Genomic DNA, 16,508 nt, shown 5'->3' with positions numbered 1-16,508 from the left:
GGCCTGATTCAATGTTATTAGAAAACCCAAAATATTAGATACAAACACACACACACACACACACACACACACACACACACACACACACACACACACACACACACACACACACACACACACACATACACACGCACACACATACACATGCACACACACGCCTTTGTGCACAGATACAAATAATTAGAGAGGGAGAAAGACAACTGGTGTTGTTAGCCAGATTGCATGCATGCATGTGGATTTGCAATAGGAACACACTTTAATAGACACACACACACACACACACACACACTGGGCTTCATTCATCACCAAGAGTCTGAGTGAAAAATGTTTCATGCTTTGTGAAGCGTGTCAACTGCTAAATGTGCCATTATGTTACAGTATAATGGAGAATCTTAATTAAACACAATATCAACACAAGACATCAACTTTCCATATGCACAGACATGTTGATTAATGAGGCCCCCTGCATGGCTACACACACTCGAATGCGACCATTCCGGATATGCATGCATCGTGCACAGATACTCACTGCTCAAAACACACGCTCACAAATCTACTGTCATGTGCCAGTGTTGTCGATCACAATGACAAAGTGCAGCGGGTCAGCACAGAGGAGGCAATAACTGGGCTCTGCACCTCCTCACCTGTCAGTCTGGCTCTCTGCCTGTCTGCAGATGCTGTCAAACCATCAATCTTCTCTCTCTCTCTCTCTTTTACTTGCTTCTTCTCTCCGTCTGTCCCCGTGCTCTGACGGCTTTCGCTGGATCCCTCTCTGATTCACTGTATCTGATCCACTGTTGTTCCCCTTCAATTTTCCCATGTTCTGCGACCATCAAACTTGTGCATTGTGGCTGTTTGTTTGTGTGGGAGAGAGCTTGTGTGGGGGTGTGCAACTTTCAGACAGATGAGACTTTGACTGGTGGGAGCTATGTGCAGAATGGTTGTGTTTTCCGTGCAGTGTGTGTGTGTGTGTGTGTGACAGTGGAAATATTCAAAACATTCAACAAGTAGCTGCCTAACAAGGACTTGAGTTCTTAGTCTGTCGAGAACACTTCAGTGGAGCAGTGAAGGCCTGTGCCAGTCATGTAGTTGCTCTAAATCCTCAAGCATTCACGAACACAATATCTACACGACAGGGTTTTAGGAAGGACACCATCTTTAGAGGCGGCATCAGAGTTTCAGAAGGTTTCTTGAAAGTATCATTCTGTAAATTACCTGAATATGAATGTGCCAAACTGTAGCAAAGCACACTCAGCATAGACTTGATTGAAAATGAAGGAAAATGAGTTACGGGTTTGAAACATCGGATTTAAACTACTCCACAAAATAAATCAACCTAAAATCTGGTCACGTAATTTTTCTCCTGCAGCCGTTGGTGTCGCCACTCACCTGCTGTGAGTCACATTGACCTCAGAGGTCATGCGGGAACAAATTAATGGTTCTAATTTGACATTTAAATGTAATCTTTTGTAACTAAAAAACAAGTGTTTAATAAAAATGCTATTTGTTTTCTGGAGATCGTGTCGTCGCCCCTCCTCAGCATCTCGTGACCCTGCAGGGGCGTGTGACAGTAGAAGTATGCACGAGTTGAACACCTGCTGATATAGATGCATATAAGGCTACTATCTTATAAACTACTGTATCTTAGTACCACAACCTTAAAACAACAGTGACTGACTTCAGACCAGGTTTTGTTGGTCAGAAGTGCAATCACTTTTATACTGCGTCAAGGTACGATGCATCTTTCACACCTCATTTCATTTTTCGTAAGATAAGCCCAAATGTTTAATACTCTGGCAAAAACAATTCTGTAGATGCCGTTATGAAAAAACATTAAAATACTTCAAATCACTTGAAGGATTCATGTGAGTGAAGTGACACTTTTGGCTCCGGTGGCTCCCACCTCTCAGTTAGCAGAGGTGTGCCTGTTCATTCATGTAAGTTTGGTGTAAAATGATCATCTGACTGCCTGTACGCTTGTTGTCTTGTCTTGCTCTCGCTTTGTATGTAGCATAAATTACATTGCCTACGCTCGCTGTGTCCAGACAAGCATGATTCATGTGATGTGGCCATGAGATACTCGTCATGCTTATGTTCTTGCTCAGTTACACTATCTGCTCCTCTCATTGCCTCCCAGCGATGCTCAATAACCACGACTTCTCTAACCGGATTCTGTCTTTTTAGTGAGGAAGTTGCCTCGGAAGCAGCAGTGTAGAAACTCTTCCTTTGCCGAATCGACCTTTTTCACTATTTCCATTACCTGTCAATAAATGAACCAACCAATGACTCGCAGGGACCTTTTTTTTTGGATATTTGCAGCCCACCCCTGAGACACTGAGCCTGGCAGCTTCTATAGTGCTGTCACATACTATAGCAGTGTTAGTGAGAGTTGATGCATGGAGGTAAAAGAGAAAAACAGATTTAAATCAAAGATTTGCTCTGCTTCTGCTTCGCTTCCTCTCATTGCCTAAATCCACCTCTATATCTGTTTCTCTCTCTTTCTCTCTGTCTCTCTCTCCCTCCTTGGGGCCCCCGGCAGTGGTAATTTACTGCTGCATATCAGCCATGAATCTTCCTGTATGCACCTCTTTGTCTTTCTCATCTACAGGCACGTGTTAATATATCTCTACGAGGGCTCGCTCCATTGAATATCACTTTAAGTGTTCTCTCTCTGGCCATTTATTGCTGTGACTCTTTAGAGAAACACTGCTTGAGCGCATTGTACCACCCACAGACCTCTGAAATTCCCCCTCCAGTTCGCCGTCAGCTGTATCTTTTTTGAAATTGTGCTGCATGCGGAGAGAGGGGGTAGAGGAGAGGTTGGAGCTTACAGGGGGGGCTCATGCAGTGATGGTTCAAAACCAGCTCAATAGCCCATATGGGCAGAGACACCTGCAGCCCAGATGAAACAAACGTAGCTGGAGCCGATGTTTGAACAAATGTGAGAGGGAGGTAGTGAAGTGTTCTCACTTCCCAATTATTCTGTGCTCGGTAATGTTGTCTCATTCGGATTTGCTGTGCTGGTGTGAGAGTACGGCCGACACCATCAGCAGACATGCAGCAACAACCTTTCACCTCTGGCTGCAGAATTGGGAGGTTTCCGGTGCCACCACAGCACCGTGTCGTACACATACAGATTCTGCGGATGCATGCACATACACAAAACCATTCCCACACGCCGTACCTGCTGCATATGCACCGCTTGGATATCTGCAGTTTGCCTTTCATTCAGCCGCCCTCGTCGCATATTACTGTGGCCCTGGGGAAACATTCGTCCAGTTGATGCAGACGAAATCATTTTATTACTTTGTGAAATCTCTCACCCTGCTCTCTTTGCCGACAGGTGCCTCGGCATTATGGCCACATTGAATTGGCAACATCTGGTGAAGCATATCGAGGCTTGGTGGAGGTTTTACCCATCTCTCCGTGATGCAGCTCTATATAAATAATGCAAGATGTGCTCGGAGCAGATCCTTCATAAATGTCACCTTTATGTATATGTACAAATATGTGCGATACTGAAGTCATGATTGTTATTAACTGTAGAAAAATATCACGAATCATTAGCCTGAGTGTTAATGAGACAGCACCACAGGAAGTGTTCAACTGCCGCTGTTCCCACTACCTGTCGTTGTAAGATGTGAATAACTGAGGTCACTTCCTTGCAGCAGATCAGGATGGCAGAGATTGAGCAGGCGTCTCTGAAATCAGAGCAGCTGTCGGACAAGTCTTCGTCCCCTGCGCTGCCAGACGACCTGAGCCTGGACGAGAACACTTCCTACCAGCTGCTGGCGCGAGGGGGCAAGGTGGGTGTGCAGCCTCAAGTGTATAGTGTGAGGGGTGGAGGAGAGAAAAACTGACTGATACAAATGGAGGTAATGAAAATGCACGTGCAGTGAAAAATGGAGCGGTAGAAATTAAGGCGAAATGATAAATTGAGGGATGTTATATCAAGTGATTTGATGAATTTAAAGCTGTTTTGAATGGAATGATTTTTTTTTACATTCATCATTTGTCCTTCACAAAACACGATTTATCATCTAGGAAAAGTAGCCTCAAGGGTGGAAGTAACAAAAGATAACAAAAAAATGGAGGTGATGAAAATGAGTGATATATTGTTATTTTATTTGATTGGAATTATATTTCAAACTTTATTGCTTCCACCCCTCATAGAGCAGAACATGCACAGCACTGATCATTGCACACGTGTACTGTACATGCACTAGTAGAAAAGGTTGGATGTGAGCCTTGATCAGTATAGTAATAATGTATAAATACAAAGATATTGTTTTTACTTGGACTTAACTCCCCACTGTGCACAGAACAGTGTGTGCCTGTGTGTGTTTGATAGAAAACGCACCTGATTCAGTGCCAGGAGAACTTAGTTTACACCTGCGTGTCCTCCTCTCACAGCGTTTCAACCCAGATCAGATCCTCTGCAACATTCTGTGTGGAAACAGCTGCAGAGAAAGAAAACCCACTGAGCACTACAGCAGCAATTGCACCTGGAATTCAGTGGTTAGATTCCAGTACGCGCTCCTCTTTGCACTTGACGCGCCCCAAGAGAGTAACCAGCAAACAATGCCAGAGGCTCACTGATGATTTTTTTTTCCTATCCATTGCAGGAAGCTCAAAAACAAATGACCATAATAAAATCATTTTTCCCGGCCGTGCTGTAAGCCCTCTTGTGAATTACTGTTATAAACCTTGGGTTCCACATGCGGCTCTATTTCTTTCCCTCTGTGTATCAGTGGCAACTATCTTGTCTTTGAAGAATCCACAGTCTCTATCCACCACGGACCTCGTGAATAAATCTTTCCACCAGGCTCTCCCTCTGTGGCCCTCATGCCTCCCTCCCCTGCGCCTGCTCTCCCCCTCTTCGTCTTTATCGCTCGTTCTTCTCCTCTCTCTCACCGTTACCCCCTCTGGTAATTGCACACCTTCTCTGCACCTCCCTCCAGGCCCTCTCTATCTCCATCCCTTATCATCTGTCCTTTCCTAGATATCTCTCCTCTGTAACGGGGGTAATGCTCCTTGGAGCTGGATAGCCAGATAAGCCTGCAGTCGCCGAGCACGGCTGAGAACCTGCTCATTAGTGGATGGGAAAAAGAGAGGGATAGAGAAAGAGGGGAAGAAGGTGAGAAGGGATTTCAGGTTAAGGATTTTAAGAGTTGTTTGGTGAGTGAGGGTGGCAAGGCTGTGTGGGGTTGGGTGTTTGGCTGTTCAGGGGCTCGGCCTGAATGACTGAATGAGGTACACTAATGAAGGAATCAAAAAGTGTGGCCACATATACACACACTAGATGATTGTGCAGTCCCAACATGATGTTAGTTAAACGGAACAAGGTAAGAGCTCACAAAGCTTTAACTCCAGCCTTAATCTGCCTCCTGCTCCAGCAGCCATCACACACACTAACACGTTCATAACCAAGCATTTATCTTTACCATATATAACATTAACATGACAATAGCAGGCTCTTTTTTCTCATGATCAGCTCTCACCCTTACACTCTCACTGAAATGGAAAGCCCGAGGGATGATGTGAATTAGAGGCCATGTTTGATTCCTGCACGCCGGAGGGTCTGATTTTATATAACAATCCTTTTCTATCAGGCTTGTTCTGAACCAGGAATTGTCACTTTTCAACATAGGCTTAATTTAAAATATTCGCTGTAGGCTCCTATAAACTAGCACCTGCCGCGAGGTACCCTTTTTTCATTTTTTCAATTAACCAACCTCTACATGTTTAATTTATTTTCTTTTTTAAATGTGGGGAAAATCACAGATGCATCCATCCTGGATAAGAGAACTTCTCCGTTCTGTTCTCTTCCAGGGAAGTAGCAGCAGTGACTCTGAGGAGGCCGGAGGTGGAGGCCACCAGACTCGAACCGTGGTGCAGAGTCAGGTGCAGGGGCTGGGTCAGCCCTGCAGGGCCCTCTGCACTGGTTCTGAGATGGACACCACTCTTCAGGAGATGGACCTGCAAACACACCAAGCACACATGCGTTCACCTCACTGCAGCCCCGGTGAGTAAATCTAGAAAAGTTGATTTCTCTTTATAACCAGGTTCATTTTCAAAGAAAATAACAAAAATGTAAAGATTAAAAATTGTGTTTTTACTAAGACAAATAATGTACGCATTCTTGACTAAAGTAGCATTTTTCTCCCTATGAAAGTAACACAAGAGATTGTCCGACCAATGAGAATTTGGTTGGACGAGAGCATATCAACCAACCAATCGACCAATTGAAAGGGTCAAATTAAGAATTAGATAAGATAAAAATCTACCTTGGTTGACTACAAGCAGCACTTGAACCTCAACCAATAGATTGTCAAAATTGTGTTTACATGGCATCTGTGTTGTTGTACGGGTGCAACCAGCTATTACTGTTCATTTTTTCAAATTAATTTGATTAGACTCCATCATCAAATGCCGAAATGGTATCAACACGTATCTAAAATCTGTTGAATTGAAGTAACATAGGTAGACTAGTTTGGGCTATTTCTATGTTAGCATTAACAGCTAGTTCTGCATCATCATTCACTCACAACATCCACCCACTTGACTTGCTGTCATAGTAGCTTCTTAACTACTTTTGCTTCATATAAATGATAAAAAAATGTATTTATATATATATAAACATGAATAACTTGATAAAAATATCCCTCTCATACAAGTCATTTTCAATGGGGAAGTAGAAACAATAGATGAATTGACATCAGGATAGAAATGGAAAGACTGTACTCCCTCCTCAAGGTGGCGTTTCAAGGAGCAGCAACAAGGACAGAAACAAAGAAGGAGCAGGAGGAGACAGAGGCATTTCTCCTCTCTTCCATCTGCCTGCAGAGTTCTTCCACCCCGCAGGAGTAATCATCCCAGCGCCTCCCCGCAGTAGGAGCCTAAGGTTGACAAGGAGCCATAAGCTGACTTCCCCAGCCTCCTGGGCTTCACTCCGCTCCCCGGGAGCCCATAGAGAGATGCTCTGTACACAGGTAGGGGGAGGGGAGAGCCAGGGAAGAACACAATCTACAGTGGAAACAAAAAAAATGGTTATGAGGTTTCATTGAGGTTTGAGCTTGAACAATTACATAATTTGATGTTAACGCTAAAGCGAAAGATATTTATTTTTTTACTCATGTGAATGAGAAATGGCCTGAAGTTTGATCTCCAACAACAGATGATAATACGTGTATGAAAATGAAACAAGTTAATGTGCTTCTCTTTCTTGTCTCACCCCCTTTCTCCCTTGTCTCTTCAGTTCCCGTCCCACAGTGACTCGTCCCTTGCTACAGGCAGCTCTGAAGGTAGCCTCCAGACCACCCTGGAAGAGGGACTGAGCTTCAGCATCTCTCCGCCACAGAACTTGGAGCTGCCACTGCCAACAGCTCCCTTACCACTTGTGTGCCCTCTCCCATTGCCTGAAGATAGGACTATCCTCTCCTCCCCGGTCCAGACCCTGAGACCAAGGTCCAGTCCCTCGTCAGCTTTAACCCTTCAGGCCACCAGGGGCCACCAGCGGAGCCAGAGCAGCGGGCGAGGTAGCACCAGCCCATGCTACACCCGCGACGACTCCATTGACCCTTCAGATGAAGACCTAGGCATAGGCATTGGATCGTCAATTGGTGGTTGTGGCTCCAGCCAAGCGGGCAACAGTGAACACTTGTCAGAGACACTGAGCAGCTTGTCACTGACATCACTGCTGTCCCCCAGCTCCCTGGTGTACCCGGGAGGAGCAGTGAAGAAGTGCAACAGCACAGGCAGCCTGGACCAAGGGGGGGTGTTGCTGTCATCCCGGGGCAAGGATGGCCGCAGGGAGATTCTGGGCCTGGAGCTTATGGACCCCCAGGGCTTCTTGGCCAATCCCTGGACAGGGGCATTAGTCGATAAAAGAAGAGGAGACGGAAGTGTGGAAATAGGAGTTGGAGAAGAAGGATTCAAAGGGAAGAGCTCAAGCCAAACAACCGTGGGGCCTTGTCGAAAAAACAGATGAAACCTGCTGTAAGCTCCTCCTTTGTCTTTCCATTCCTTGGATCTAAACCCATTGCCGTCCCTCTCACTCTCTCTGCTCTCCTCAGTGAGAGAGAGGCTCGATGACACATGATGTCCCGTGTTCCAAAACCCAACCCTCATCCTGCCCCTTCAACCCCTTTCTATACATTTGTGACAAGCCCATTTTGAGCTGCCTAGGGGAGTGGCCTCGGTTGCGATCTGCTGATGAGAAAGTGGCCTGCGGAGTTGAGGCCCAATCGCTGAAGATCGGTCCTGATATCATCTTAGCGGCTGTACCTATGGAGGAGGCTGTGGAAGGTTCTGCCTCACATTGGAAGACGCAAGAAAGAGCCTTGTTGTTGCTCGACTGTAGTTACCTCTCCTCCATGTCGGTTCACCGAGGTTTAAAATGCAAAAACAGAAGCACCCAAACTGAAACAGCTATCAACGCCAACAGAGACTGCTTTGATTCGTTTATGTCTCAGAGGCAGTGCAGCATGCAAGTGGGCGGAGGCTCAGAGATGGAGGAATATATGAAGGTGGAAGTAAGCCTGGGAACGGAGAAGGCAGGTCATTTGTTTGGCTGGGAAAGCAGAAAGCGGATCTAATGTCCATCTGCTCTGGCAGACGGAAACAACAGGTCCTACTCACTCCGGCACAGGACCTTCTGCTGGGTTCAGATATGTGAGGTGGAGGAGAGTTCAAGAGTGTGTGTTCACAGTGTGTGCTTGTGTGTGAGAGCACTGCCTCAGGTATCCAAGGCATGACTTAAATCCTTATCATCACCTCACCATACCTCTGTATTTTTTTGGGAAAAGGGGATAGGTATTGACTGATCAAAGCTTTGTGCCTCTGTCAACTTGGTCTTGAGTGGCAGTGGAAAAATGAAAAGAAATGATTGCATGGACTGGTTCGTGAAATTGGTTATTTTTCTTTCAATCGCTCAGACATGAAGAAGTGAGTGTGAAAAATGGCGTGGATAGATGGAGCTTTACAAACCCCATCCGGGGAAACAATAACGGATTCCTTGAGGCAGCCTTGTGTGCACCAACGCATGGTTAATAAAGTGGGACTTTGAGCACACTCCCGTTTGACAGCACCTCCTATCAACAGGCTTAAGGATTTGAAATGAACAGACGACACCACAAGAGTCGCGAGGGACCTTGACTGCATGATGGACTTGCATTTAACCAAGAGTTTTATCTATATACAGAAGTGTATCAAGATGTCAATGTTGGGTGATAACCATGTGATTTCTATTCCACTATTTTTGTAGAAAAAAAGAGAATAGGCACGTGCAAGTGTTGCCGTTACTTTGTCCCAATTTAATTTAACCCATCTGGTCTTTGACTTGTTTTCTAGGACTTTTTGTCTGCCAGTGGCTTCCAGTTTTATACCATTTTTTAAAGGTTTGGACAGTGTATAAACAACGAAGCAAAAAATTTCAAACGAACTTTGTGCGCTGAAGTGATTGTTCCCTCCAGCACATTTCTCTTTGGGAACATTGGTTCCTTGTAGGTTTTTTTTTTTTTTTCAGATGTTGGGAGTCCCAGAGGACAACCGGAGATGGGGACAGCCATATTCACTTAGCACATGAGGATCGCTCTAGCTCACAGACATTACCGGCTGCACACAGGGAGCTTTGTTTGCTTTTCAGCCTCCTCTGCTAAAATCCACGAATAGCGAAAACCATCTCTGTCAAAGCTTTAATTTGAGTGTTACACCACAACATATCGATTATGGACACATTTGTGTTCCTTGAGCATGGTTCTGGGATTGCAATACAGATTTTTTTTCCTAATGCACTCATCTTCTCTTCCCCCATCTCCTCTCACACACAGTATGTTGTAGCAACACACACCATAGTTTGATATCAAAAGCTGACACTGTAACAAAGAACAAAACTTTTGCATCTTTTAGTGCAAAGTTATTTTGGCTTCGGCCACTTGACTAATCGCTCCATCCAAAAAAGGTCATGTTCAAGCCTGATTTTCTAGAGGTAGACTGTTGTACCCGTCGTATTTTTTAACATTACCTTACGTTTTCTTTATTTCTCTATAAGAATGAGGTGATGTGAGAAAATCCAAGGGTTTGACCTTTTTTATCATGCAAAATCACTTTAATGACTATGTTTTATCACAAGACGTTGGGTTAGTGATGCGTGGGTTAAAGACAGCTACGTGTGCGTATGTGTGCGTGTGTGTTCATGACTTCAGGTGAAGCGAACGCCTTTCCCTGAAGTGTCCTGTTGCGTCGGTAAAGACACCTGAGATTAAAAAGATGAAGAGGGAAAACACAGAGCAACCAAGGGCTGTTTTAGCTTCAAAGATGTGTCCTCCGATCTTTCCGAGACAAATCCTTGTGTCAATGAATATGGCATCAAAGGCAAAAGCTTGACTATACAGCAATAAATGTTCTATGTGTATGCCCTGAGTAAATGATGTCAATGTGATTTTTATCTCCTCGGAATACAACAGTATTCGTTGCTGTCTGCTTTTGCTTCTACACGTCTGAACTCACAACCAATGAGAAAAAGCACTTGTGCCCTCTCGGAGACCAATCAGTAGAGAGATGGGTTGCAATTGGACGGCATGAACAAATTAGGTTCTTGAACTCAGGTCGGGGGGTAAAAACCACTATTAAAGTTTTTAAGACAGTTGTAAAGGTGTGCTCAGACGGAATGCAAAGCAAATGTTCACCTCGCTTTTATTCGCACAAATTTGACCGCTGGAGTGTTTCTGTGCTCCGAACCCGAACGCCGGAGAACAGCCAGCGCACCACATGTTAGCTAACAATGCACCGACTGGGTGTGTGAGCAGAGCGTGCCTTTGTACAGTTATTGTGCTGTAGCTCTGACAAAACGGACCGGGAGCTCAAGCTGTTTTTCCATCATTTGACTTCCTCCACCACCCCCACCCCCACCCCCACCCCCCCAACCGCCTTGTCTCTGTAAGTTTTGTGGAGTGGAGTTCAACAGCTGGGGATAACTCATTATGTCCAGTATTTTCAACATGTGCGGACGCATTTATGCTTCAAGTCACGCTGCCTTGAGCAAACCCGTGTGCACCCCCCACATCGAATTTGTATGCAATGTGTTTGCTGCCTCTGAAATTTGCTTTGTGTTCGGTCTGAACAGACCTTAAGGGTGTACAATTCACATTTGTACATATCTTTGTATTCTGATCTGCATGTATGCATTGCTGCCAGTGACCATGATTATATCATTAGTATGCATTTCATAAAATTGTACAAAGTTAAAGGGAATGATTCAGTGTTTTGTGACTGATGATTTGAAACCACTAAAATAATAATCAGTTCAAGCCCCAAAAAAAGGAAAAGAAGAGTTTGTTTCTTCCAGCACATCCTTCAAGTAAGAAGTAAGAGGCTGCGGTTCAGTTCTCATCTCGATGCCATGTGATGTATATTTGAATACGTATCTGATATGACAGCAGGAGGTTGAGTCAGGCGAGTTTAAAGCAGGGAACGAGAAAGCCAGAGACACAACAGGGACACAAAAAGCCGAAAGTGCACAGAGTTGACGCGGACAGCTGGACAGAGTGAAGCCAGCATTGTGAGAGGCTGCCGCGGTGAGATGCTGCAGGAGCGGGAGACTTCTTGAGACAGCTTGTCATCGGGCAGCCTTGCCCAGCAGAGCCATCAGTGCGAGAGAGCACATTAGGCATGCACGCTGAACTCGGAGGTGTTGTTTACCTCACACTCCCCAAACCAGCAGAGCCCTCCACCTCGTCTAACCTCTCAAAAACCAGCTCTCCCTGCAGGCTGCCGTCCCTCAACTGTCACCACGGGGGGCGGGAGGTGTGTGTGGTGTGTGCGCTAAGCGTGCATGTCAGTGCATTTGTGCGAGGGTTGATGCAAACAAGTATGTGTGAGTGGATATAAGCGTTCTGAAATTGTTGGGCTTTACCTCTGCTTTCCCTTCCACCACATCTGGGTCTTGCAACATAAACTCCAAACGTCAATGTCCAATAAGCCTCTGGGGGCTCGTGTGATGATTTGAGTGATTAGCCCCCATAGCAATGCACAAAGTGTCCTCAGACTCCAAAGCCTCTTGGGTAACTAGATCATTTTTTCATCTCACCTGGAAATCTGCTTGTTTTGTCTCGGCTATAACCTTATTGGGGTAAGTTGGATAAGTTGAATCTAAGTGGGTTAGGCTTAATTTCCAAGAAATAATTCCTCATCTTGTCTGTTTTACTCTGCCACAGAAAATTTAGGGAAATGTTAAAAGTCCAAAAGTCCAAACTAATGTGTCTAGTGTCTCATTAATGTTTATCTCTGGGCCCAAAAGGGAGAAACTGAAAACTTTTAACAGGAGCTGGTTTTCACACTGTACGATTATAAATGATGTTTGAAAAGCATGTCACCTGTCACTGATTGATTATTTAACTGTTTTTAAACCCGGCTAGCTCAGTCGGTAGTTAAATTCGAGATTTAGGCAAGATTATAGAGTCACAGAGTGTTTGCATCCGAATGTAATCCACATACGAGCCTATGAGATCTAAAGGTACACGCCAATTACATTGCAATGAGCTCCTGCAACTGTTACTCGCTGCTTCCAGTTGTCCTCAATGTGTAAGAAGACACACCCTGTGTTCTTTAATCCCGGTTGTAGACCACTACATTAGTAGCAGACAATGTGATCAATTGAAATTGTGAGCTTTGTTTAGTTGAGTCTCTCCTTTTTCTCTTTAGAATCATGGATCTCCTGGATTGTGTCCTGGTGAAAAGCATCATACTCACTTCGATAAATGTGTCATCTGAGCAGTGTTTTTCTGTTTAGAGGTGATGTGGCTGCCTCACTGCGTAAAGCATGACAATCTTAGTCTCAGGGTTTAAGCGTTGGACAATGTAAGGTTTCAGAGGAGAGATATTCCAAAATGTGGAACACAAGGGCTTGAATCAGTCAAGAAGAGGATCTGCAGATGAATTTGACCTGGACCATGAGGATACACCTGAGCCTATGAAGCCTAAAGGTACAAAGCAATCACAAGACTAGACAATGTGATCAATTGAAATTAGTTAGTAGATGCGTATGTCAGCTGTTACTCTGTGATGCTTTATGTGAAAAAAGCTCAGATGGTAGACTTTTAAACTCAAGGTCATGGGTTCGAGCCCCATGTTGGGTGCTGAACCTGTCAAGTGACTAAATACAGTCACTTGAAATTTCAATATAAAACTATCTGCATTTGAACTCAATCCATATTGAGCTGATATAAACTCTAAAGTTACAAACCGATCGCAACAATCCTCTGTATCTGACTGTTACCTGCAACTTCCAGTAGCTACAGAAATTTGAAATTGTCATTATTCCTCATGGGGCAGGTTCATGTGGCACAAATGTCAGGTCTGGAAAATCAAGCTAAATGTAGAGTTTTGTCAAAAAAGTCCAAACTGGAAAAACAGATGCATCTCATTACTGTTTGTCTCTGAGCCCAAAAGGGAGGAACTGAAAACATTTAACAACAACTTGTTTTCTTACTGTGGATGAGTTTTTCATTTCCTGAGGGAGCTGCGAAGCTTTGTAGTCGGAAAGTGAGTAAATCACGAGTTGTTTCAGGCGCCTGGTCACCTAATGAGTGTCTTTGATGTGTGGAGAGGTGGCCTGGGTGCCGCTATGAGCAGGGAGCATGGGCCATGATCCCGTGATGTGGATGCAACACGCTCTGAGGAAACAAATTAGCTGCGTCCCAATTCAGGGAGGCTGCAGTCATCGCGGCCCACGGAGTAGGCGGCCTTCGAGAAAGTCTTAATGCCCTTGTTTAGCATGAGCTGTGCGGTTGAGTTGAAGCCTGATAGTTGCATTTAAAAGTCTAAGCGTGTGATGGTTTGGTTTCGTTGCTTGCCGCCGCCATTACCTCTTTGAAAAACGGGTCATCACTGAAGCACATGAATCATGGAATAGGTTGATCCCGTGAAGGATCCACCCGTTGGAGCCTTGGTGGCCCGGGGATGAAAGGACGCATTTGTCAGCCGCATTTGAAGGAGGCGGACCCTGAATTGGGACACAGCCAATCGAAAGGTCAGTGAACTTGGACGAACTAGAAATGAACGATTCATGAGTGGTTTTCTGATGTTAACGGGTTAAAACAGTAAGAATGAGGATGTTAGCTTATCTTCTTTCACTCCCCTGCATTTATTTCAGTCCATGAAACGCCTGAGTCTCTCCTCACACACACATACTGTACATCCCCGCCACAGTGTGGACTCCAGCTCCTGTCAGCCGTCAAGGCTAAATGTCCAGGGAGGTGTCCAGGCCCCATCGACTGTATCACGGCCCCCAGGGACAGAGAGGCGGATAAAGGCGGGCTATGAATGTGGCACAACAAAAGGATAAATGAGATGCTGCTGAAATGAGCCGACCATATATTATTAGGGGAAAATGTCTGTCAATCTCCAGATGATATTTCATATGGTTCCATGGACTATTTTCCTGATTTAAGTGTTTCTTTGTTGTTTGCTCCCCCTCTCTTCCCCCCTCTCACTCTCACACATAGAGACGCCTGGTTTCTTTCCCTTTCTTCCTTCTTTGACTTCAGGGGATGATTTAAGCCGACGCAGTAAACACATTTCATCCTGTCTGCATCAATTCAAATGGGCAGCTTACGAACTTTTAACATCCTGTGCATATCAGTGTTTCCCCTCTTCTCCCCGTGTCTCCTGCTTTACCTCTGCAACGTAACAGCAGAGAAAGAAGCTGTGACAGCTGAATCCATGAGATTGGGAGCAGTGCTGACGCTGCGAGTTTCAGCCTGGCTGCGCTTTCATCATGATGAATGATTGACTGCTTTTCCCAACACCTGGCCTGCTGTTTTGTAAGATTATGGTGAAAAATAATACACTAACAATATCGAGCCACCGGTTTATGCTTTGAACGATTTATTCAAAGTGCAGCTTCGGCTTTGCAGCTGTATTTTATTTTTTTTTCTCAGCAGACTGATATAAAATCCCAGTTCAAGCTGTCACGTCCTTGTTTGACTTTAGGACAATCTTTCTCTCCTCAAAACAATTTTAAAGGTTGGCAAAACTCCCCCTTGGTATTCGTAAGAAATCCTCTTATTATATTCACCGCTCTGTGAGAAAGAATGAAAAGCACGAGGACTAAAGTATGGATCAGGGAGGTAAACAAATGTTGTGGAACTTAGGTTTACTGGCAAAACAGGAAAGTATCGAGCAGTAACTTCGCAAACTGCAACCAACTAAATACCCTCGGCCTCGCTGTCCTCTTCCCAGTGTGTAAGAGAAGCTACGGTGGCCATTTAAACATGAAAGGCCTTTTCAGGAGCCAGTGTTTGGTTTGTCCTATCTGGACATCTGTAGAAACACAGTTGAGTATCTTCTCCCATTAATGATATAAAGGGCGTATTCTAAGGTGTCGAATGCACCCATCTAAGATTCAGGTGATCATACACAAAGGAAGACATTCATGAAAAACCAACCAATATCTGCCTCTTTTGAATCCATCAAACTGCACCTTTAAAGCATTTTTTAAATTACACTGTATCAAGTAATGATTGTGATCAAACTACAGAGAGTTATTTAGACCTATTCCAGCAGCAGATAAAGCTCAACACCAAACATTAGACACATTTAGCAACTAGCTGGATGTGTAGCGGAGTCAGATGTTTCCCTCAGGATTTGATAAAGACCAAAAACCAAGATAAATGGACATAGATTTGTTGGGTTAACTGAAACACAATGACAAATGTAAATGTGCCTGATTGTTTTCATCAAGATCTCAAGAAAAAAATAATTCTGGAGCCCCTTGTCCGGATCCACGCCTAAATTTGATGGGTTCCTCTCTGACCCATCCGTCCACCAAGTTTCATGGCAGTAACAAATACACAAACTAACAGATGACGACATAGCCTCCAAAGGTTCATCCTTTGCAAGTGGAGGATGTGTGAATAAGCAACTAATCGCTAATAATCTTGACTCATCAACCTAAAAGGTGATAATGGCTTCATGCGTTCGCAGGTTCCACTGCCCCCAAGTGGCCAAAAATGCTGTAAAATATCCCCCTGCAGGAAGTGACTGTGGCATTATTCTTTTCTTTCAAACTGAGGGTGTCACTGTCCCACTGACTGAACCAGTCTGTGTTTGAGTCGGACCTAACCTCTGTTAATGCCCAAGAACACGGGTCGGATTGAATTACCCGGCTGCAGCCCGGAAGCCGTAACACAATACCTGCAAAAAATTCACCAAAACTGCTGACAAAGCAAAGTTGTGAGTGAAGCTGGAGTACAAAATAAACCCTGCCCTCTGAAGGAGAGTTACATAAGGTGACCAGACACAGTCTTATGCAACTTGCTCTGCTGAATTTGTAATAAGGTTTTCTCCTCTGTCAAATTATGGCGTAGAAAACAAAAGTTCTGTTTTATGTACTCCCAAATCAGAGGAGTATCCAGAGCAAGAAATTCATTATTTTTATCCACAGTTTATTTATTTGATATTTTCTTAGACCTTTAATTATGGCTGCCTTGTACAATTTACATAAAAAG

The 16,508-nt window shown here is 44.5% G+C and overlaps 1 protein-coding gene across 6 annotated transcripts in view; it reads left to right on the top strand.

Moving 5' to 3' along the window:
• cacna1ia (calcium voltage-gated channel subunit alpha1 Ia) overlaps positions 1-16,508 on the top strand; it is a 147,705-nt gene that overhangs the window by 128,304 nt on the left and 2,893 nt on the right. Inside the window, exons 34-37 of one of the 6 annotated variants that reach the window (XM_034593931.1) lie at positions 3,672-3,806; positions 5,833-6,025; positions 6,757-6,992; positions 7,259-8,055. The exons of 1 other annotated variant lie outside the window; for it this stretch is intronic. In XM_034593931.1, the coding sequence (XP_034449822.1) occupies positions 3,672-3,806; positions 5,833-6,025; positions 6,757-6,992; positions 7,259-7,990 (1,296 nt within the window). In that variant the 3' untranslated portion in view covers positions 7,991-8,055. Of the gene's footprint in view, positions 1-3,668; positions 3,807-5,832; positions 6,026-6,756; positions 6,993-7,258; positions 8,056-16,508 lie in introns of those variants that run through there. 4 more of the 6 variants (XM_034593932.1, XM_034593930.1, XM_034593933.1 and 1 more) reach the window with 4 other exon arrangements.

The sequence above is a fragment of the Hippoglossus hippoglossus genome, chromosome 8 (assembly GCF_009819705.1).
Source record: "Hippoglossus hippoglossus isolate fHipHip1 chromosome 8, fHipHip1.pri, whole genome shotgun sequence".
NCBI classification, from domain to species: Eukaryota; Metazoa; Chordata; class Actinopteri; order Pleuronectiformes; family Pleuronectidae; genus Hippoglossus; species Hippoglossus hippoglossus.
The sequence above is the reverse complement of the archived record's forward strand: the minus strand, read 5'-3'. Positions and strand labels throughout refer to the sequence as shown.